Here is a 24,498-nt window from a genome sequence, read left to right as displayed (position 1 = left end):
GCACAGGGGTGATGGGGATAGGACTGGGTGTGAGAGGTTCAGTGAGCACAGGGGTGATGGGGGATCGGACTGGGTGTGAGAGGTTCAGTGAGCACAGGGGTGATGGGGATAGGACTGGGTGTGAGAGGTTCAGTGAGCACAGGGGTGATGGGGGATGGGACTGGGTGTGAGAGGTTCAGTGAGCACAGGGGTGATGGGGATAGAACTGGGTGTGAAAGGTTCAGTGAGCACAGGGGTGATGGGGGATCGGACTGGGTGTGAGAGGTTCAGTGAGCACAGGGGTGATGGGGGATCGGACTGGGTGTGAAAGGTTCAGTGAGCACAGGGGTGATGGGGGATCGGACTGGGTGTGAGAGGTTCAGTGAGCACAGGGGTGATGGGGGATCGGACTGGGTGTGAGAGGTTCAGTGAGCACAGGGGTGATGGGGGATCGAACTGGGTGTGAGAGGTTCAGTGAGCACAGGGGTGATGGGGGATAGGACTGGGTGTGAGAGGTTCAGTGAGCACAGGGGTGATGGGGGATAGGACTGGGTGTGAGAGGTTCAGTGAGCACAGGGGTGATGGGGATAGGACTGGGTGTGAGAGGTTCAGTGAGCACAGGGGTGATGGGGGATCGGACTGGGTGTGAGAGGTTCAGTGAGCACAGGGGTGATGGGGGATAGGACTGGGTGTGAAAGGTTCAGTGAGCACAGGGGCGATGGGGGATAGGACTGGGTGTGAGAGATTCAGTGAGCACAGGGGTCATGGGGATAGGACTGGGTGTGAGAGGTTCAGTGAGCACAGGGGTGATGGGGGATCGGACTGGGTGTGAGAGGTTCAGTGAGCACAGGGGTGATGGGGATAGGACTGGGTGTGAGAGGTTCAGTGAGCACAGGGGTGATGGGGGATCGGACTGGGTGTGAGAGGTTCAGTGAGCACAGGGGTGATGGGGGATAGGACTGGGTGTGAAAGGTTCAGTGAGCACAGGGGTGATGGGGGATAGGACTTGGTGTGAGAGGTTCAGTGAGCACAGGGGTGATGCGGGATCGGACTGGGTGTGAAAGGTTCAGTGAGCACAGGGGTGATGGGGATAGGACTGGGTGTGAGAGGTTCAGTGAGCACAGGGGTGATGGGGATAGGACTGGGTGTGAGAGGTTCAGTGAGTACAGGGGTGATGGGGGATAGGACTGGGTGTGAGAGGTTCAGTGAGCACAGGGGTGATGGGGGATAGGACTGGGTGTGAGAGGTTCAGTGAGCACAGGGGTGATGGGGGATAGGACTGGGTGTGAGAGGTTCAGTGAGCACAGGGGCGATGGGGGATAGGACTGGGTGTGAGAGGTTCAGTGAGCACAGGGGTGATGGGGGATAGGACTGGGTGTGAGAGGTTCAGTGAGCACAGGGGTGATGGGGATAGGACTGGGTGTGAGAGGTTAGTGAGCACAGGGGTGATGGGGGATCGGACTGGGTGTGAGAGGTTCAGTGAGCACAGGGGTGATGGGGGATCGGACTGGGTGTGAGAGGTTCAGTGAGCACAGGGGTGATGGGGATAGGACTGGGTGTGAGAGGTTAGTGAGCACAGGGGTGATGGGGGATCGGACTGGGTGTGAGAGGTTCAGTGAGCACAGGGGTGATGGGGGATAGGACTGGGTGTGAAAGGTTCAGTGAGCACAGGGGTGATGGGGGATAGGACTGGGTGTGAGAGGTTCACTGAGCACAGGGGTGATGGGGGATAGGACTGGGTATGAAAGGTTCAGTGAGTACAGGGGTGATGGGGGATCGGACTGGGTGTGAGAGGTTCAGTGAGCACAGGGGTGATGGGGGATAGGACTGGGTGTGAAGAAAACTGAAAGACCTGAGGATGCTGGAAATCAGAAGCAAAAACAGAAATTGCTGGAAAATCTCAGCAGGTTTGACAGCATCTGTGGAGAGGAAACAGAGTTAATGTTTCTGGTCCAGTGACCCATCTCCAGATCTGGGCAAGAGCTTGGCTCAACATAGTTTTGAATAATCTCATGTTTCTAAAGGGTGGAAGAAGGGAGACCAGGAAACAATTAGTTTAGTCAAATAGGGAGATAACAAAAAGCTAATAACCAAGGGATGTAGCAGCAGAGTAAATGAAGTGGGTCTATGAAGGTGAGCGTAGACCCACTTAGTGATGGAGCATTCAACTATCAGAGACCTGAAAAAGCAGCCGTAGTTACGGAGGCTTTACTCGAACCTTTTGCAAGAACAGGTTTTTGTATCCCAGTGGATCCAGATTCCCACTTAGGTCAGTTTTATTCCAGTTCTAGTGGTTGACAAGAATGTTTAGACAACGTGAACAAAATATTCTCATTTCTAGTCACTGGGACTTCAGTACAATTCAGTGTGTGTGAATGTTCACATTGTAGCCAGTGTGACAAACACCCAGGAATCCAACTCCAGATTATATCCTGTCAAGCTCATCATCAGTGGAAGAATTTTTAAAAAATTCATTCACAGAATGGATTCAGGCCAGCACTATTGCCCATCCCTAATTACTCAGAGGGCAGTTATGAGTAAACCATATTTTTGAGAGTCTGGACTCACACATAGGCCAGAATACACAATGGTGACTGATTTCCTTCCCTAAACTATATTAGTCCATAAGATATAGGTGTCCATCATTAGGCCATCAAGCCTGCTTTGCAAGCTGCGAGGGTGATTTCATGATAGGAACAACCTGAGCGGGGAGTGAATTAAGAGGGCATGAATTAACAGGATCACAGATGAACATCCCAAAATGTTATCGTGTACCTGAGGTTCATAGTTTAGTACTGAGTCATCATTTGATTGCTGTTGGGAGAAAGCAAGGACTGCAGATGCTGGTGATCAGAATTGAGTGTGTGGTGCTGGAAAAGCCCAGCAAGTCAGGCAGCATCCGAGGAGCAGGAGAGTCGACGTTTTGGGCATAAGCCCTTCATCAGGATGATGGATGAAGGGTTTGTGCCTGAAACGTCAATTCTCCTGCTTCTTGAATGCTGCCTGAGCCACTGGGCTTTTCCGACACCCCTCTCTCAACTTTGATTGGTATTGGTTGGCCTTGTGTGCAAAACAGCTGCCACATTTCCTGCATTACAATTGTGCTTACACTTTTAAAAATCTATTGCTTTTGTTGTAACATGCTTAGTGATGTCCTGAAACTGTGAAAAGAGTTAAATAAGTCTCTTATCTCCAGGGACTCATTGTGACTTTAACCATTGAGGCTTGTGGGGTTACATGTAATAACTGAAAACCTGTATTTTCTTAATATATACATATCTCAAATTTGGTGTTCTGATTTACAATTTATCATCAATGAAGGGACAGTGTCAAGAATGGCCCCTTCATACTGGGCAAAATCAAACACAGAAATCAGTGAGCAATAAACATAAGAGTAAGCAAAGTTGACAGACCTTGGATTGGACATCCTAGATTATTTCTCGAGTGTATTGGTATGCAACACACTAATTCTGATTAGCAGCAGCACTATTATAAAGCTTTCACAGAGCTCCTTTGTTGTGTTTCGCAGGGTGATTGAAGAAGGTTTATCGTTTGGAATTATTTTGTCACGAAAAATACTTTCGATTCAAAGTAATCGAATAATCGAAAGTATTCAAGATAGGCTTCTCATACTTGGAGCATTTTAAAGACAAACTGAGGTTACACTTAACGTGAGCTGACAGCACTGAATTGGCCTCAGCATTTTCTAGCTTGCAACAAATAAAATCCTGGCAGCAAAAGTGCCATCAAATTCTGGACTGATGTTCAAAAGAATATATAGGAAGCAGGTAATTGGGAGTGAAGCCCTAAGCTTAATTGCTGCCATATCATTGCTTTGGGGCTATCTCTGTGTGTCTCTCAGCCCCTCTTGAATGCTGGCCCTTACACTACTGACAAATAGGCAGAAAAAGGTATGGTTCTGTTTTCACTAAAAACAATGAAAACTTTCTCCAAGGAAACAACTCTATTAAACAGCAGCTTGATATCAAACAGTTTTAAAAACAGGAAAAATGAACCCCACAAACAAACTTCGCCAGAACTCAAAGTAGCCAACTGCCAAAGCTGACCAAGCCAGCCACCATAAAAAGAGAGTAGGCATTCCTATTAAATCAATGATCAACCAACAGGATTAGCTAAGCAAATCACAGCACTTTTCACTCATTGTATCTGGTTAATGCAATTCCTCCCCACCCCCTTAAGCCACCCTAAAGCTTTTCGCTGAGAGAACTAGGACCACTTAATAGTTTTAGAACTTAGCAGCCTTCCTAAAGCTCTCTCAAAGTCTTGCAGATTTCTTAAAACCAAAAAGATCCTCTGTTGATGTTTTTCACAAGTACATCTGGCTCTATGTTAACACTGCAAGTTAACATTTTGGTGGGTAACTCAGGATTGGAATCTCACTGCGAAAAGCTTGGCTTATTCAGGATCACCATGTGATATCCAACAGCTGCTCTTCTCCAGGAAATGCCAGCAGTCTCACTGTAAACACAGCTCGCAAAAACACTCTTCATTGGAAGTGGGTGGTGCCGTGGGTCATCTCTTGGGCCTGACTGCGATGGTGGTTCAGACAGATTAACTGACGGTCTCTTCTAGGTGCTAGAGGAGGTAGCAAGGGCTGGTTCTGAGCAGGAGAAGGGTGGTGTGCAGTGTGAAAGGCAGACCCTCTCATTTTAGGAACCTGTACTTGAGGACAACCCAGATAGCTGGGTGTATTAGACCACCCTCCACTTTTTAAATTGTAGGTCACACAATCTATTCATTGAAAAATCTCTAGGCTTTGGATTCCTACTGAGCTCAAATAAATCACCAGCCTTTCTTTACAAGTAGAACCATCAGCAGAAAGACTGAGGAATTTGTTCCATTATTTGTTACACTTGATGGTTGAAATACCTTGTGCACAATTCAATCAAAACATACAGCCTTCTCTGGTGTGCTGAATCCTGAACAAGGCAGCGTTATGTTAAAGTTAGGCCACTAAGGAGTGAAATAAGGGGAGATGGCAGACTGCAATTATCTCCCTGCACAAGATTAGATTAGATTCCTTGCAGTGCCTACATTTACCCCGACTAATGCATCTAACACTACGGGCAATTTAGCATGGCCAATTCACCTGACCTGCACATCTTTGGACTGTGAGAGGAAATCAGAGCATCCGGAGGAAACCCACGCAGACACGGGGAGAATGTGCAAACTCCACACAGACAGTTGCCCGAGGCTGGAATTGAACCTGGGGCCCTGGCACTGTGAGGCAGCAGTGCTAACCACTGAGCCACTGTGCCGCCAAGCTATGGATAAAGGAATTAGTTGAAATGTTCCAGGCTGAGACTAATAGATTTTTGCTGGGTGAGGGTATTACTGGATATGGAGTAAAAGTGTGTATTCAGAGTGCAGGTAGAGATCGGCCTGGATATAACTGTACAAAAAACATTCATCACAAATGTATACTGATGTAATCCTGAGCCAGCAATGTGCAAATGATTCCTTGGTGGCAGAAAAATCAAAATTGGTATCAGACAAAACTTACAATCATGCGTAATCGGCACAAACATTCCCTACTTAAAGCTTTTTTCCTTAAGATCACACTCATTGTTGTGCTTGGGTAAATCAGGTGTGAATTAGACAACAGTTATAACGAGGGATTTCAAATATTGGAATTTTTTTATGTTCATCGATGAGAAGTGTGTGTCACTGGCTAGGACAACAGTTATTACCCAGTTAAAGAGTCAAGCCCATTGTTGTGGGTCTGGAGCCACACCTGGTAAGGACTTCAATTTTTGCTCCTGAGAAGACATTAGTGATTCAGATGGGTTTTTATAACAATTGACAACAGTTTCATGGTCACCATTAGACAAGCTTTCTAATCCAGGTTTTACTGAGTTCAAAATTTCACCACCTACCAGGTGGGGTTTGTACCCATGTCCTCAGAACATCAGCCAAGGTTTCTGGGTTACTAGCATATTACCACTGTGGCTGCTGTTCTTGGATAACTGAAGACTAACAGGAGATTTGACAGAGGTTTTCAAAACAATGAGCAAGTTTGGATAGGGAGGAATTATTCCCATTGGTTGACAGATCAAGAAGCAGAGGGTGCAGGTTTAAGGTGATTGGCAAAAGGATCAACACTAACATGAAAAAAAACCCCTTCCTTTACAGTCAGTGTTTAGAATCTGAAACATGCAGCCTAACAGGGTGGTTAACACACATTGAATCATGGCTTTCAAAAGAGAACTGAATAATTATGTTCAGAAAAACATTTACAAGATCACAGGGAATAGAGCAAGGAGTTGGGCTGGGCAGGAGTTGTTTTGCAGAGAGGGGACAGACACAATAAGGTGAATGACTTCCTGCTGTAACCAGGACTCTATTAAAAAACATATAATGGTGTGTTGAATTTGGAATCAAGGCAAAGTCATTTCAGACTGAAAACCAAAAGAACTGTGATGCTGGAAATCAAAAACACAAAGAGAAATTGCAAGAAAATCTCAGCATGTCCGGCAGCATCTGTGGAGAGAAATCAGAGTTAACGTTTCAGGTCCAGTGACCCTTCTTCAAAACAACTTCTTCGTCTCAGACTGGACTGAAACTTGCTTTAAAGGGATGAATAATGCAAACTAAGGTTCAACTTGGTAACAGCAATGGAGAATTAAAAGTCAGGACAGTGCAACCTACCACACAGTGGGATGCAATCAATCAGTAAAGGCAAGTCGGTCAGGATGAGAAGTGACCATTAGTTGGACAATGGTACAGTGATATCATCACTAAACTGGTAATCCAGAAACTCAGGCAACATTCTGGGGTCCTGGATTTGAATCCCACCGTAGTAGATGGTGCAATTTGGATCCAATAAAAATCTAGAATTAAGAATATAATGGTGACCAAACCACTGTTGATTGTTGAGAAAACTCCACCTGGTTTACTAATGTTCTTTAGGGAAGGAAGTTTAGGGCGGCACGGTGGCACAGTGGTTAGCACTGCTGCCTCACAGTGCCAGAGACCCGGGTTCAATTCCCGCCTCAGGCGACTCTCTGTGTGGAGTTTGCACATTCTCCCCATGTCTGCGTGGGTTTCCTCCGGGTGTGCCGGTTTCCTCCCACAGTCCAAAGATGTGCAGGTCAGGTGAATTGGCCATGCTAAATTGCCCGTAGTGTTAGGTAAGGGGTAGATGTGGATGTAGGGGTATGGGTGGGTTGCGCTTCGGCGGGGCGGTGTGGACTTGTTGGGCCTAAGGGCCTGTTTCCACACTGTAAGTAATCTAAGTAATCTAATCTAATCTAAGTTGCCATCCTTACCTGGTCCAACCTACATGGGACTCCAGACCCACGGCATTGTGTTGCTTGGGCAATAAATGCTGGCCTAGCCACCGGCACCCACACCCCATGAATAAATAAAAGAAAAATTAACATAGTATTCAGCATAGCATGGTTTCCTTTGTCTTAACGTCTGGGGCTGTAAATACTGTGACAAGTCGTCCTTCATTTACAAGCTGTAGGCTACAAAGTCAGCTTTAAAGATCATACTGCTAATGGCAAATGCAGAATGAAATCAAAGGAAAAGATGACAGATTAAATCTGATATTGTATGATTAATACAGTTAGCAACCATGTCTGACAGCAGCTTGGTTTCTTTTACCAGCTCACCTGGGAACAGAGCCGCTCCCCTCCCAATCTGGTTCCACTCAGTTTTGGGCTTAGCAAATGGGCAGCTGCAATTTGGAGAAGACCATGTTTCAGGGACATGTCTCCGGTTTCAGAGCGAGATCCCTCACATAGCAGGGCACTTTGGAGCAAATTTGCACTCAAACCAAATTCACGTACTCTTAATTAAAATATTCCAATCTAAGACTCACATGTTGGTGTGCCAGATAGCTGTGAATGGCACTGCTGATTGTGGTGCTGCACTAGTGAAGAGCTGCTGCTCAGACCACACAGGCTGCTTTGTGCACCCTTAGAACATAAAATTAGAGTTGAATTTTGTGGTTAGGACTTGATTATTTTGGCACAAACATACAGTAGTTGCTGCCATCTACCTTGGAACTGAAACTGGAGCCCTGGAGACATGAGGCTGCTCAGACTCCCAGTAAACACATACAACATTTAGCATCAGTTTACAGGATTGGCCTGCAATACTGTTTCAGCTGGGCAATGTTCAAACACAAATCAAGAGAGGGTGCTACCAACCCCCAGTCAATCCACTGTGAACCCACTACTCTTCCATCAAAGAAAGGGCAGAGATATGGGTATGGAGCCTAAGTTCAGACGCAGCAAGACAACTCTGTTCCCCGTGAAATTCCTACATCAAGTGTCATGACCTGTTGTTAAACAAGTAGAAAGGGAGAGGTTTTGTGTCTCTTTCTCCTGAAAGTGCTGATTCTTAGTGGGGTACAGCAGCATTGGCCCTGCATTCTGCTTAATCACAGAAATTTACAGAACCACACAGCTTATCTCACCCATGCCGATCAAAACACAAACTCCCTAACCCGATCTCATTTCACAGCTCTTGGTCTGCAGCCTAGTCAGTTACAAAACCAAGTGCATTTTTAAGCCCTTCTTAAATGTGACGAGGGCATTGCCTCCATCACTTCTTCAGGCACTGAGTTCCAGAATCCCAGCAGACTTAGTGAAAGGAAATCTCAATTCATCTCTCATCCTTTGACCAATTACAACAAATCAATACCCTCTGGTTTTTAATCTCTATTCTATGCTCCTGTTGCTGTATCTTGACATCTTAGTTTTCTCCATCTTAATTAAATCTGCTCTCAACTTCCTTTGTCCCAAAGAACACAACCTTACTCTAATCTTTCTTTCTTAATCATTCAGGGAATATGGGTGTCGCTGGCTGGGCCAGCATTCACTGCCAGTCCCTCGGTGCCCCTTGAGAAGGTGGGACTGAGCTGCCTCTTGAGCTGCTACAGTCCATGGGTTGTAAGTTGACCCACAAAGTCCTTAGGGAGGGAAATCCAGGATTTTGACCTCGCAACTGTGAAGGAACAGCGATATATTTCCAAGTTAGGATGGTGAGTGGATTGGAGCTGCACTCATCCAGGCAAGTGGATGTATTCCATTACATTCCTGACCGGTGTCTTATAGATGGTTTGTAGGTGGTGGTGTTACCATGGTAGTCATGGTGATGGTGGTTTGGTTGCATGGAAAATTATGGAGAAAATTAAAGGTGGGGGAGAGCTCAGCAGAGGTTAGTGATTAGAGTTAAGTGATAAGGCAAAGGGTACGGAAGGGTCAAGAATCTAACACCAGGCACAGATGAGGGGACAACGATGAGAAGTCAATGCAGGACTGAGGGCATTGTACTTAAATGCACGCAGTAGATGAAACAAAAAAATGAGTTTGTAACACGGATTGAATTTGGCAGGTACGATGTTTTGGGTGTCACTGAGGTATGGCTTCAAGAGGATCAGAGAGAAAGTGAGGACTGCAGATGCTGGAGATCAGCGTCAAAACGTGTGGTGCTGGAAGAACACAGCCGGTCAGGCAGCATCCGAGGAGCAGGAGAGTCGACGTTTCGGACGCAAACTGACTCCTGATGAAGGACTTATGCCAGAAACATCAAATTGCCTGCTCCTCGGATGTTGCCTGACCTACTGTGTTTTTCCAGCACCACACCTTTTGACTCTGCAAGGGGATCAGGGCTGGGAACTAAATATCCAAAGATACCCATCCTATTGAGAGGACAGGCAGATGGGCAGAGGAGGTGGGTTACTTTGATAGTACGAAGCCATATAGGATCAGAAGGTGTAGGATCTGCGTGGGTAGAGTTGAGGAACCTCAAAGGAAGAAAGACCCTGATGGGAGTTGCGTACAGGCCTCCTAGCTGGAGACAGGATGTGGGAAAGAAAATAAATCCGGAGATTGAAAAGGCTTGTAAGAAAGGCACTTTTACCATAATCATGGGGGACTTCAATATGCAGGTGGATGAGGAAAATCAAGTTGTTAGCGAATGTCAAGAAAAGGACTGTGTGGTATGTCTCTGAGATTGTTTTATTTTGGAGCAGCTTGTTTTAGAACCCATTAGGAAACAGAGAATTCTGGATATGGCAATGTGTTATGAGGTAGACTTGACTACAGAGCTTAAGGTAAAGGAACCTCTAGGAGGAAGTGGCCATAATATGATAGAATTCACCCTGTAGTTTGAGGTGCTTCCTCAAACATTTCAGGGATAGATTTTATCTGAGGCTGGTCATTTATCTATTTTCTAAAATAATGAAGCTGCAGATATTTCCTCTCTCACTATGTTTATCCTGTTCAATATTTCTTGATCCTCCCTCCCCTTAACTAAAACACCTGCACGATCCCAATAAAGACCATGCCTACATTTCCCACCTTCCCATCAAATTTCCCTTTTTGGTCTTTACTATACCCTACTCTCCTAGAAATCATTTTGCATCTTAAGTATTTAGGTTTTCCTTTATTTTACAATATTTTTTCATATTCTCTCTTTGCTGTCCTAATTTCCTCCTTCAGTCTGTCTGTGATTTTCCGCTGTGTCTAACATGGACTTTCCCACTCCACGTGATTCTCAATGTTCAATCGGTTTAGAATTTGGATGTTCTGTTTTCTTTTCTATATATTTGTGATGAATTCTCACTATCTCTATCTCAAACGTCTCCCACTGCTTGGACACTGATTTACCTTCAGGCTGTTGCTTCTAGTCCAGTTCTGCTAACCCACATCTTAGCTTCATAAAACTGACCTTTGTCTGATAAAAGTTTATTCTCCAGGTGTAAATCTCTTGCCTTTTTTCTACAACAAGGTGAAATTTAGCTCAATTATGATCACCAGCATCAAACTGATACTCTGACTACCTGACAAAATCCCTATCCAAAGGATACAGAATGGTGACAGAATGGCACTGTCAGTAGAAAAGGAATCAAGAGGGACCCAGGTTAATGATCTGGAAACACTGGTTGTTTCAAATCCTGCCACCACATCAGCTGGTGGAATTGAAATTCAATTCATAAACTTGGAATGGAAAGTTAGTTTTACTGAACTCTGTCAATTGTCATAAACATCCATTCTGGTTCACTCAAGTGCTTTATATCTGAGTGGCCCTCTGAAACGGCTGAGTCATCCAAGGACGGCAGAGATCCAAGGCAACAACTCACCATCACCTTCTCCAGGGCAACTTGGAATGGGCATTAAATGCTGGTCCAATCAATGGCACTCATATCCTGAGAGAGTAAAGAAAAGAAATCCCCGCAAACTAAATCCAGAACCAACTCTTCCCCTGTTGGGCTTGTTATGGACTGGCTATTAAGTTCTTCAGAATGCATTTTGAGTCACATACTTCTGTACTTTGAACCATTAATCTATTCCAGTTCTTAGGGTAGCTGAAATCGTTTATTAATATCCTTCTAATTTTGCATTCCTCAGCAGGTTTGCTTTTCGAACTCCCCCTAATTGTTTGGATCATACACTCCCAGCAGTGTGACCACTCTTTCATTGTTCCTCAGTTCAATCTACATGGCCTCATTTAATGAGGATACCTCATCCTCTCTCACATCTGTGATTATTTCTTAAACTAACTTTCTGTCTTGGACCTTTGCTATACCCTCTCTAGCCAGGTTGAAAGCTCTGACACCAGGTCTATGAGCCCCTATTTCTGCTGCTCTTTAAGCCATGTTACAGTAATAACAGTAATGATATCGAAGAAAGGTTCAGCAGGTGGGCAGACAGAACATATTTGGGAAAATGTGAGGTTATGCACTTGGTGGGAAGAATAGAGTAGCTGAATATTACTTAAAGGAGGAAAGACTGTGGAAAGCTAGAGAATAGATGGATTTGGGAATCCTTACCTATGAATCACAGAGAGCTAGCATCCAAGTTCAAATTGGTTATAGGGAAGGCAAATAGAACATTGGCCTGGATTTTGAAGGGAATGCAGTATAAAAGTAGGGAGGTTTTACTGAAGACACTGGTAAGACATGGTTAAAACAGGGGAACAGTTTTAGGCCTTTTATCTAATTAAAGATACACTGGCATTGGATGCAGTCCAGAGAAATTTTATGAGACTAATACGAGATATGCAGAGGTTACCTTATGTGGAGAGGTCGGGCTTGTACTCAATGGAATTTCAAGCACTGAAAGGTGACGGTATTGAAACGCACAAGATTCTTAGGGAATTGACAGGATAGATGCAGAGAAATTGCTTCCCCTGCAGAAGAGTCTAGGACCAGAGGACATCATCTCAAAACAAGAGACCATACATTTAATACAATGGTGAGAAGGAATTTCTTCTTGGGCAGGGAATGAACCTGTGGAATTCTTAGCTGCAGAGAGCTGTCAAAACTAGATCATTAAGTGTATTCAAGGTCAAGCCAGGCAGCTTTTTAAATCCATAAGGAAATCGAGGGTCATGGGGAAGAGGCACAGTTATCAGATTGGCCATGATCTCATTGAATGGCAGAGCAGATTCAATGGCCTGTATGCTATACTCCTACATCTTACAGTGTACCTATACCCTCAGTTATCTGCCTTAGCTTTCAGGGGTAGATGAGGGAAGTAAATAGACCAGTCACAATCTTGTTGAATAAACCAGCAGCTTAATGTCCAATTCCTGCTTCTACCTCATACGTTAGCATTTCATTACACAATACCAAACTCCTTTGTTGTTTATTTTCTAGCTTTCATTTTCTATCAAATTCACTGAATAATTTTCTGCCTTCCATTTCCAGCTTTCTCCTTTCTGAACTTAAAGCCAGATTCCCATCCCCTGCCAAGCGATTTAAACCCTGTTGACAATGCTACAGCAACTCATTCCCTTGACAATATTGCTCCTGGCTCCTTTGAAGTGTTAGCCATCTGGATTGTTCAGATCCCATCTCTCCAGAACCAATTCCACAGCTTCAGCGACCTGACATTTTTATATGCCTTCTCTCCAGCCACAGATTTACCTGCACTGTCAAATTTCTGTGAAAGGGATAGTAATCTTGACATTACTAGTTTGAGTTCATTTCATTAACTTTACTCCTAGCTTTTTATGACCATCACCATGTGGAAGTTAGGAGGATGGGTGACAGCCTGACCCTGGACTCACTGAGAGAACACCAGGATCCTGGAATTCTGGAAATCAGGTACACAATGTTGTTGCCTGTCTCATACAGGCAATGTTGTGACTGCATTACATACAAAACACCAGGTCTCTGGAATTATACTATTAGATGATAAAACAGGAGTGAGGCTTTAAATATTTATGATGGCACCATGACATCACAGTGAGTAACAGGGTGCCCTGCACTATCTCACTGTTCTGCTATTGCCTCTTCCTAATCTTGTGTGTGGTTTTGAACACATTCTTCCCAAATTTTTTTTTAGATTAGATTAGTTAGTGTGGAAACAGGCCCTTCAGCCCAACAAGTCCACACCGACCCTCCAAAGCGCAACCCATCCAGACCCATTCCTCACATTTACCTCTTCACCTAACACTACGGACAATTTCCCATGGCCAATTCACCTGACCTGCACATCTTTGGACTGTGGGAGGAAACCGGAACACCCGGAGGAAACCCACGCAGATACGGGGAGAATGTGCAAACTCCACACAGTCAGTCGCCTGAGGTGGGAATTGAACCTGGGTCTCTGGTACTGTGAGGCTGCAGTGCTAACCACTGTGCCGCCACTGTGTGACCACATTTATCATTTGAGTCCTATTTATTTATTACAACCTATTAGAATTTTGACAGATTACGAGGAGTAGGTACTAGGAAGTGGTTACCTTATAGCATATCAATAGCAACACCATTGTAATCAAAAAAACAGCCTGACATCAGTGTGTTCCTGCTGCACCCCAATGTCAGAACACACCCATTAAACCCTGACAGCAGCATCTCTCTCTGATATGATACATGCCTTGAACACCCTACATATTCTAGCCCATGTTTTGATACATTTGACTAGATAACCTGCTTCATAGTAACAGCACACCTAGATTTTAACAATCGATGCTTAATTCCAATGGGGGTGAACCAGTTTAATAGCAGTCAATACTTTAATTGACTTAATGTTTAAACGACAAAAGCTAACAATTATTGAAGGAAGCAGAGGGGTAAGAGAGTTGAGGCATAGTGTGAATGATAGCATTTAATTAGAAAAAACACAATTGGCTGGCTATACGTTACGGGTTGTTGCACAATCTCAGGATCGGATGATTGTACAAATTGCTTGACTTTCGTTCCTGTGGTTGGTTTTTTTTTGCAATGCACTTCCACCCAAGTTGCTAATCTGGATTTATTTTGATGTCTTGAACTCTCACATCACTAGGGAGTGATATTATCAACAGTGACCGGGGATTGGAGTTCGTTTTGTTTCTGAAGCCTTTCTCTCACATTCCTAGCAGTTTACTATGACACACACTTTAAAGGAGACCCTTAAGAAAAAGAAAACACCAGATGTAACCTGGTGCAACCACTCAAATAAAGGCATCTCATCAATTTACTGCACTCAGTGTTGTTGCCAGACCACACACAGACAATATTCATCTAGGACAAGAGGGTAGTGGAGAAGATGTTTACCAATAAGTGGAACCACGATGATGTACAGCTTACAGTCCAACAGTCTGACCAGGCTGGGGAGATGATCAATAAATCCATTGGTGTCTGGCACTAGAAAGACAGGTGTTATCTCAATCTCGATCTGTCTCTTGAATGTCTGATCTTCTAATACTGCCTGAGAAGGAAAATAAAAATAAATGTTATATCAAAATAAACCTCCTTCCAAAACCAACTATCATACAAGATATGTGAAGAATCCATAAAGGGAACACTTAACAAGAGTTAGTGTTCTGTAGAGTTGAAGCAAATGCTCTTCCAATAAAAGTGAGCATATTGTTTGCTTTCTGAAACGTTGGTTACACCTGCATACTTAGCTATCAGTGGTTGATGGACAAGGCCACCCAAGTCCCTTTGGACATCAGCACTTTCTAATCTCTCACCTTGTAAGAAACACTCTGCTCTTCCTACCAGAGTGGATATTGCCACGTCACAAAGAAAAGATTATGCCCATTGACTGATTTTGTACAAGGTAGAGACAATTTATTCCCTAGAATAAAACAAAAAACTGTGGATGCTGGAGACCTGAAACAAAAACAGAAATTGTGGGCAAAACTCAACAGATATGGCATAATTTGTGGAGAGAAAATAGAGTTAAATTTTGATTCTGATGACTTAATCAGAACGGAGAGTCAGCACCTTCAGGAACTGTATCCCAGTGAGAGTCAGCCCCTTCAGGAACTGTATCCCAGTGAGAGACAGCCCCTTCAGGAACTGTATCCCAGTGAGAGACAGCCCCTTCAGGAACTGTATCCCAGTGAGAGTCAGCCCCTTCAGGAACTGTATCCCAGTGAGAGACAGCCCCTTCAGGAACTGTATCCCAGTGAGAGACAGCACCTTCAGGAACTGTATCCCAGTGAGAGACAACCCCTTCAGGAACTGTATCCCAGTGAGAGACAGCACCTTCAGGAACTGTATCCCAGTGAGAGACAACCCCTTCAGGAACTATATCCCAGTGAGAGTCAGCCCCTTCAGGAACTGTATCCCAGTGAGAGTCAGCCCCTTCAGGAACTGTATCCCAGTGAGAGACAGCCCCTTCAGGAACTATATCCCAGTGAGAGTCAGCCCCTTCAGGAACTGTATCCCAGTGAGAGTCAGCCCCTTCAGGAACTGTATCCCAGTGAGAGTCAGCCCCTTCAGGAACTGTATCCCAGTGAGAGTCAGCCCCTTCAGGAACTGTATCCCAGTGAGAGTCAGCCCCTTCAGGAACTGTATCCCAGTGAGAGTCAGCCCCTTCGGGAACTGTATCCCAGTGAGAGTCAGCCCCTTCAGGAACTGTATCCCAGTGAGAGTCAGCCCCTTCGGGAACTGTATCCCAGTGAGAGACAACCCCTTCAGGAACTATATCCCAGTGAGAGTCAGCCCCTTCAGAAAAAGTGGAAGTTATGCTATCTATTTAATAACAAGTTAACCTTTGGCTGGCAGCCTGGTAAGGCATGGGTTCTGCTGAAGTATCTTAACAAAAAGCCATCTGTAACACCACAATACTGTGTCTAAGTACAAACACTGTCTCCAGCTTCAAGTCATGATTGTAACCTTGTGACTGCTTGTAGCTATTTATGTCAGATTAGCATTATTTCTCTAATTTAATTTTTGTCATCATTCTGTGGCAGGAGACTAGAAGTAGGAGTCTCTGTCAATTTAATTTCACTGCTTCTTGGCACTAAGAACCCTGGTCATACTTCAGCAAACACACTGGACCCTTTAAAAGGGGAGTGTCCTTTAAAATGGTACTTGGTTCTCAATGTTGCACTTATTAACATTCTTGATTTGCATATGGATGCAAAGTTCAGCAAGGCCAATAACTACTGAGCATCCTATATACCATCCTCTGCTTTATCTATTAACTTTGTGTTCTCCTTTGGTCCTCTGTTGTTTGCAGTTTCAATGTTTTGAAATGTTGTTCAGTTTTGCTTATTCCAATGTGCTCAAAATAATAAAGTACCTAATTCCTTTATCAATGCTTTGTTGGAGTTACTGCACAAGAGCATTTTTAAAGGTGCTGCCCATTCTGAAAACACTATGGTGCAAGATTTAACTGGACAGGAGTCACTATAAATAGCAACAGCAGGATTTGGCCATTCAACTTACCCAGCCAGCTTCACTATTTTGGCAGCCAAGGCAGCCTACCTTTTCAGTCTGTTGATGTTCTTTAATTAGTGGGCAGCACTTTCATCTGAGATGGCAATTTGTGGGTTCATACCCCATTTCAGAGACTTGAGCTGATAATCCCAGATGGCATTCCCAGTATTGAAGGAGTGCCACACTGTCAGAGGTACCATCACCCAGATGAGACCTTAAGAACAGGCCTCATCTGCCTTATCAGCTAAGAAAATGCCAAGGCAATATTCAAACAAATAATAAATGTCCTGGTCAATACTTATCTTCAACCCACACTATTGTAAGTTGCTGAATTGGGCATTTGATCTCACTGTAGTTGTGAGACCTTGCTATTCACAAACAGATTTCCACAATTCCCTACATTCCAACACAGTGAATATACTGACTGTAAATCATCTTGGAACACCGAGGTCATAAAAGGATGCCGTTTCATCCGACCTCCCTGCCCTTGCTCAACTTCCCCCAAAATACCGTTCTCACCTGAACTTAACCAATTCATCTCTGGTGTGTCTGAGACCACAGGACCCAACTCTCACAAACACTTAGTGAGAAAGTTGTATTCGATTGACTCAGGTTTTAAGATGACATGCCCAGTTAGAAACCTATGAATTCACTCCAAAATTCATGAGCAATGGTCACTCTGATTTCAGTGCTTATTCTTCAAGTGAATAATCAGGACTGCTTTTATAAAGAGTTTCACATTTTACAGAATGACAGGAATGGTTAGTCAGAACAGTTATTTTCCTCTCTCCACATATGTGCTAGCCCTGTCAACGATGCAGCATTTTGTTCACATTAAAGATTTCAAATCTTTGCAGTATTTTGTCTTGAAGTCATTTCATGTTCACACCAGGTAAGCTTCAAGCGATTCAGAGTAACTGCTTTAAAATATCATTACAAGGCCATGTTACTCTAACTCTGCACCCATGCTAACTTCACAATCAAACAGCTATATCAAAATATAGCTCTTTGATCTGTTTTTAATCATCTGACCTCAAATCATGGCTTGAATCAAATCTTATTTGATAATGTTCTGTGAAACAATTTAGGCCAATTCACTATATGAGAAGCATTGCTCTGGTTATTCTCAATGAGTGCACTGGTATTAACTTCATAGAATCATGGTTAGTACATAAGCAGGAACTGTATCCCAGTGAGAGACAGCCCCTTCAGGAACTGTATCCCAGTGAGAGACAGTCCCTTCAGGAACTGTATCCCAGTGAGAGTCAGCCCCTTCGGGAACTGTATCCCAGTGAGAGACAGCCCCTTCGGGAACTGTATCCCAGTGAGAGTCAGCCCCTTCGGGAACTGTATCCCAGTGAGAGACGGCCCCTTCGGGAACTGTATCCCAGTGAGAGACGGCCCCTTCGGGAACTGTATCCCAGTGAGAGACGGCCCCTTCGGGAACTGTATCCCAGTGAGAGACGGCCCCTTCGGGAACTGTATCCCAGTGAGAGACGGCCCCTTCGGGAACTGTATCCCAGTGAGAGACGGCCCCTTCGGGAACTGTATCCCAGTGAGAGACAGCCCCTTCAGGAACTGTATCCCAGTGAGAGTCAGCCCCTTCAGGAACTGTATCCCAGTGAGAGTCAGCCCCTTCAGGAACTGTATCCCAGTGAGAGACAGCACCTTCAGGAACTGTATCCCAGTGAGAGTCAGCCCCTTCAGGAACTGTATCCCAGTGAGAGACAGCACCTTCAGGAACTGTATCCCAGTGAGAGTCAGCCCCTTCAGGAACTGTATCCCAGTGAGAGACAGCCCCTTCAGGAACTGTATCCTAAGAAGAGAATGGACCTTCTGTGGATGAGGGGAACAATTTGGATGAAAAACATTAGCCTTTAGTGGAGAATGTGAATGGAATTGAATTGATTGTCATGTGTACACAGTCACAGTGAAAAGCTTTGTCTTGTGAGCAATACAGGCAGATCACAGAGTTAAGTAGCATCGATAAGTAAATAATCGGTAAACAGGGCAAAAACCAAAATACAGGTACAGGCGAATGCTAAGAGTTTGTGAGTCCATTCAATACTCTAACAACAGTAGGGGAGAAACTAGAAACTGTTTCAAAACCGGCTGGTGTGTGTGTTCAGGCTTCTGTACCTTCTCCCCGATGGTAGAGGTTGTAAAAAAACCATTGCCAGGGTGGGATGGATCTTTGAGAATGCTGGCAGCCTTTCCTGGACAACGGGCCTGGTAGATGGATTCTATAGATGGGAGGTTGACCTTCGTGATTGTCCGGGCCGAGTTCACCACTCTGTGTAACTGTTTCCGATCTTGAGTGGTACAGTTGCCAGACCAAGTAGTGATACAGCCATAATAAAGACTGCGGTGTTGAAGTAGGATCATGCATGTTAAGTGAGCACTTTGTGGAGGACAGATAGCTAGAAAGTGCTTGAGGTTCACATCCAGATTGAATCAGGTTGTGCATTTTAATGCAAGTGACACCTGTCATGATTTAGGGTAAACTATCATTTCTCATCTCAGCCACTAGATGGAGTACTGTGTTGAAGTAAGGGGTTCCCTTCTTGGGAAGCATGGTTATGTTTGGGGGTGGGGGTGGGGTAGGGGTGGGGGTGGTGGGAGAAGAGATATGGACTCATACATCTGGCTAGCATCACTCAATTCACACTTCCTGCCAAATCGTCATGGAGAGAGTCACTGATGAGAAGTGGAAAAATGTGTAACCCAGGCCTGACACAGCTGGAGCAGGGGAAGGATGAGGAAAAGATGTGATCAAGGGGGAAAATGTTAGAAACTACATTGTGGAGATTTTCATCAATCCAGAATTGAGTTTTATTTTTAATTTACTGATTACAAGTGAACAACAGAACCTTTAGTCTGAACTGTTGCTGAATTTGCTGCGAGCCTACATAATCTACATGTGCATCCTCAAACCAGCTGTAAGATCCTGCACACATGGTTAGAGTTAGGAATTATTCATCACTAGTTAAAAGCTCTTTACTCAGGCAGCATTGTGCCCTGGCATTATGCCAGAACATTGCTTTTGTCACATTTCCTGATCTAGGCTCTGCCAGGTGAAGGGCGGACAGGACCCGAGAGTAAAAATTGCTAACTGGGTGAAAAGGAATAATCCCACTGCCCTCCTGATATTGTCCAGTCTGAGTGCACCAGCACCAGAGACTAAGAACTATATTACTCAGTCAGTGGTGAGTGGGCAGATGTTTAGCATGGAACACCAGAATAGACCCATAGGGCCTATAGTCTACTACCTCCTCTTTCCTATGTTGACCCATCTTCTCCACTGGAAAGCATCTAAGCATTCAACTTAAACAGAAGAAAAATCTTTAAAGAAGCATTTACAGAAATAATACTCTAGAAGCTCCTTGGCATCTCCTAGAGATGTACAGCACGGAAACAGACCCTTTGGTCCAACCCGTCCATGCAGACCAGATATCCCAACCCAATCTAGTCCCACCTGCCAGCAACCGACCCATATCCCTCCAAACCCTTCCTATTCATATACACATCCAAATGCCTCTTAAATGTTGCAATTGTACCAGCCTCCACCACATCCTCTGGCAGCTCATCCCATACATGTACCACCCTCTGCGTGAAAAAGTTGCCCCTTAGGTCTCTTTTATATCTTTCCCCTCTCACCCTAAACCTATGCCCTCTAGTTCTGGACTCCCCAACCCCAGGGAAAAGACCTTGTCTATTTACCCTATTCCATGCCCCTCATAATTTTGTAAACCTCTATAAGGTCACCCCTCAGCCTCCGACGCTCCAGGGAAAACAGCCCCAGCCTGTTCAGCCTCTCCCTGTAGCTCAAATCCTCCAACCCTGGCAACATCCTTGTAAATCTTTTCTGAACTCTTTCAAGTTTCACAACATCTTTCCGATAGGAAGGAGACCAGAATTGCATGCAATATTCCAACAGTGGCCTAACCAACGTCCTGTACAGCCGCAACATGACCTGCCAACTCCTGTACTCAATAATTTGACCAACAAAAGAAAGCATACGAAATGCCTTCTTCACTATCCTATCTACCTGCGACTCCACTTTCAAGGAGCTATGAACCTGCACTCCAAGGTCTTTTTGTTCAGCAACACTCCCAGGACCTGACCATTAAGTGTATAAGTCCTGCTAAGATTTGCTTTCCCAAAATACAGCACCTCGCATTTATCTGAATTAAACTCCATCTGCCAATTCTCATTCCTTACAGTTTATTAGAAGCACACAGTGATAACTGGCAAGAAATCCTCTGCACTACCTATGGCCTAGGTCATCAATTTCAACTTGTGTGGCACAAAGGTACATGGGGCCATGAGAATTCCAGTTTACCACCAGGAATTCAGCTGCTTCTGACACTAACATTAACCATTCTCCTCGTATTAGCGAGAAACAAAGCAACTCCCCCATCCAAATCACTTTCCAGGTGTTTCTGCTGAAATTGTATTTATTTTGACCGGGGTAGAGTTACTCAACTGTGACAAATCTGCATCTGAACCTGAAGCAGCTATACTGACACTCAGTTCCCAGGCTCCAAATGAGCATTCCCAGTGTCAGTGTCATCATGGAGCAATGGGTGCTGTAAGGGAATCAGTTTCTGGGCAGGGCTGCAGGTGCACAACTTCAATTATACCATATGCCCCTTCAAGGGAGGGAGGCATTGCTGGGTCTGCAGAACAAAATAGACCATGTTGACCAGCACCAGTGGGGGAATATTGAGGAAACAGTGACTTTGTCTTGAACAGTTTAAAAAAATCAAGAGTCACTCATTATCACAGAGCTGAGGTGAGATTCTGTCTCTCTGAGGGTCATGAGTCTTTGGAACTCTTCCTGAAATGATGATGGAAGCAGAGTCCTTAAATATCTTTAAAGCAAAGCTCGATAGATTTTTGTGTAGCAAGGAAGTGAAAGGTTATGACAGGTAGGCGGGAATGTTGATGCGAGGATATAATCAGATCAGCCTTGACCTTACTGAAGAGCTTCTTGCATTCCTGCTCCTGGTTCAAATGTTTGTAAAGAATAAGGTTTGGGTTAGCTATGGAAAAAGAGATGAAACAAAGTATTTCATAGAGCAAGGGTTCATTTTCGTAGAATACAACAGATCTCTCCCAGTGAAACCTGAATCCAAGCCTGACAGGTGAAACAATGTGCTGTCCTTAAAGACAGGACAGCTTGTGGATGATTGAAATGCATCCCTAAGAGAGTGAAAGGTAGGACAGACAAAGTTGGAGAGACAGAGGCAGCATGGTGGCAGGTGGATTATCCAAGTACTGAATTTACAAAGTTGAGAGGGAAAATGAAAGAATCAAGCAAGAAAGGCAGAATGAGAGGATCAGAAAAGACAAGCAGCTGACATAAAAAGGAGCTCAGATGGTTTATACTGGCATGTAAGTCAGAAAAAGATGTTTAAAGAAGGGCTGCGTGTGAGTAGGGACCTAAATAGGAATTTACACATGGAAGCAGAGAGTATGGTTACAATAATAAATGAATTAGCAGGTATTGAGAAGGTTTGTAGCTCAGGTTGAGGAACTGGATGTAGATTTGCTCACTGATCTGGAAGGTTCATGTTCAGACGTTTTGCACCATATTAGGTAACATCATCAGTGAGCCTCTGGATGAAGCACTGGTGGCAAGGCCTGCTTTCCTATTATGTTTAGGTTTCCTTGAAGTGGTGACGTCATTTCCGGTGGTGACATAAATTCCTGTGGTGATGTAATTTCCTGTTCTTCATCTTAGGAGGTGGTAAATGGGATCCAAGTCAATATGTTTGTTGATAGAGTTCTGGCTGGAATGCCATGCTTCTAGGAATTCTTGTGCAGGTCTCTGTTTGACTTGTCCTAGGATGGATGTGTTGTCCCAGTTGAAGTGGTATATGTAAGGATACTAATGAGAGAGGGTCATGTCGCTTTGTGGTTAGTTGATGTTCATGTACCCTGGTGGCTAGTTTTCTGCCTGTTTGTCCAACGTAGTGTTTGTTACAGTTGAGATGAGATGAGATGAGATGAGATTACTTACAGTGTGGAAACAGGCCCTTCGGCCCAACAAGTCCACACCGCCCCGCCGAAGCGTAACCCACCCATACCCCTACATTTACCCCTTACCTAACACTAGGGGCAATTTAGCATGGCCAATTCACCTGACCTGCACATCTTTGGACTGTGGGAGGAAACCGGAGCACCCGGAGGAAACCCACGCAGACACGGGGAGAACGTGCAAACTCCACACAGTTAGTTCTTGTATTGGTATTTTGTAAATGACATTGGTTTGCTTGTTGTCTGTATAGAGTCTTTTAAGTTCCTGAGCTGCTGTTTTAGATGCTGCCTGACCTGCTGTGCTTCTCTAGCACCACACTCTCAACTGTGTTCATTGGGTACCCGTTCTTTTTGAATACACTGTATTAGTGATTTTCCTCTGCTCTTCGTAGTCCCTCTGTGCTGCAATGTGTTGTGGCGTGTAGGAAAACAACACATACAGATCAAATACTGAACTACAGAAGCAATCATCCCAACACCCCCAAACGAAGCTGCATTAGAACATTATTTCAACAAGCCACCACACACTGCAGGACAAAGGAACTACACAGAGCAGAGAAAAATCACCTATACAGAGTATTCAAAAAGAACAGGTACCCAATGAACACAGTCCACCGATTTCTCAGCAACAAGCAGACAAAACACATCCAGAAATCTTAGCCACTCTCCCCTATATCAAAGACTTCTCGGAAGTGACTGCCAGACTACTCAGACCAGTTGGCAGCCCACAACCGCACTAACACACTAAAGCAGCAGCTGATGAACTTGGAAGACCCTATACAGACCACAAGCAAAACTAATGTCATTTACAAAATACCGTGCAAGACCTGTAACAAACACTACATTGGACAAACAGGCAGAAAACTAGCCACCAGGATACATGAACATCAGCTAGTCACAAAACATGACCCTCTCTCACTAGTATCTTTACATACAGATGAGCAAGGGCACCACTTCGACTGGGACAACACATCCATCCTAGGACAAGCCAAACAGAGACATGCACAAGAATTCCTAGAAGCATGGTATTCCAACCAGAACTCTATGAACAAACACATCGACTTGGATCCCATTTACCATCCCCTGAGAAAAAGAACAGGAAATGACATCCCCACAGAAATGACATCACCAACTCAAGGAAACCCAAACACATAATTAGAAAGCGGGCCAAACCACCAGTGCTTCAGCCAGAGGCTCACTGATGGTGTTACCTGGTATGGTGACAAAACGTCTGAAAATGAACCAGCTCAGCGAGCAAACTGACATCCAATACTAAATGAGTACTTTGCATCCATCTTCACCTGGAAAAATATGCTGTTGAAATCATCAGGAGGTTGAGGCACTGTTTTTGGGATGTAAATTAATAAAGGGAAGATATTAGCTAATATGGCTTTACAGCCAAGTCAGCTTGGTCTCAGTGATGGAAAAAAATGTATAGAAATAATAATCCAGCAAAAAATTAACTTAATTGCACAATTGAGTAAGGAAAGGCAGCATAAATTTGTTAAAGGCTATGCTAGCTAAATTCATTAAGCTTTTTGAGTAAAGTTACAGAGAGGATGATGAGGGCAATGTGGTTGATGTGATGTATATGCATTTCCAAAGGGCATTTAATAAAGTATCACATAACAGATTTGTCAGCAAAGTGGTGTAAGTTCGTGATAAACTCTAAGAGGTTGGTTGTGTCCCATAGTGTTACCAGACCATTGGGGCTGCTCTGTCATGAGAGAGAGAAGCACCTGGTGATGATTTAATCTGAGGGCCACCAGACATCAGGCAAGGGGAAGAGGTTGAGAAGGAGATTCCTTCATGATCACCTCAAACTGGTGATGGGAATT

General features: G+C 44.3%; 1 protein-coding gene across 1 annotated transcript in view; it reads right to left on the bottom strand.

Moving 5' to 3' along the window:
• Positions 1 to 24,498, bottom strand: part of smg6 (SMG6 nonsense mediated mRNA decay factor) — a 473,468-nt gene that overhangs the window by 76,497 nt on the left and 372,473 nt on the right. The window contains 1 exon segment of the mRNA XM_072589202.1: positions 14,501 to 14,654. Coding sequence (XP_072445303.1) covers positions 14,501 to 14,654 — 154 coding nt within the window.

The sequence above is a fragment of the Chiloscyllium punctatum genome, chromosome 19 (genome assembly GCF_047496795.1).
Source record: "Chiloscyllium punctatum isolate Juve2018m chromosome 19, sChiPun1.3, whole genome shotgun sequence".
In the NCBI taxonomy this organism is placed as follows: domain Eukaryota; kingdom Metazoa; phylum Chordata; class Chondrichthyes; order Orectolobiformes; family Hemiscylliidae; genus Chiloscyllium; species Chiloscyllium punctatum.
Note: the sequence above shows the minus strand (reverse complement) of the source record. Positions and strands in the feature narration are given on the sequence as shown.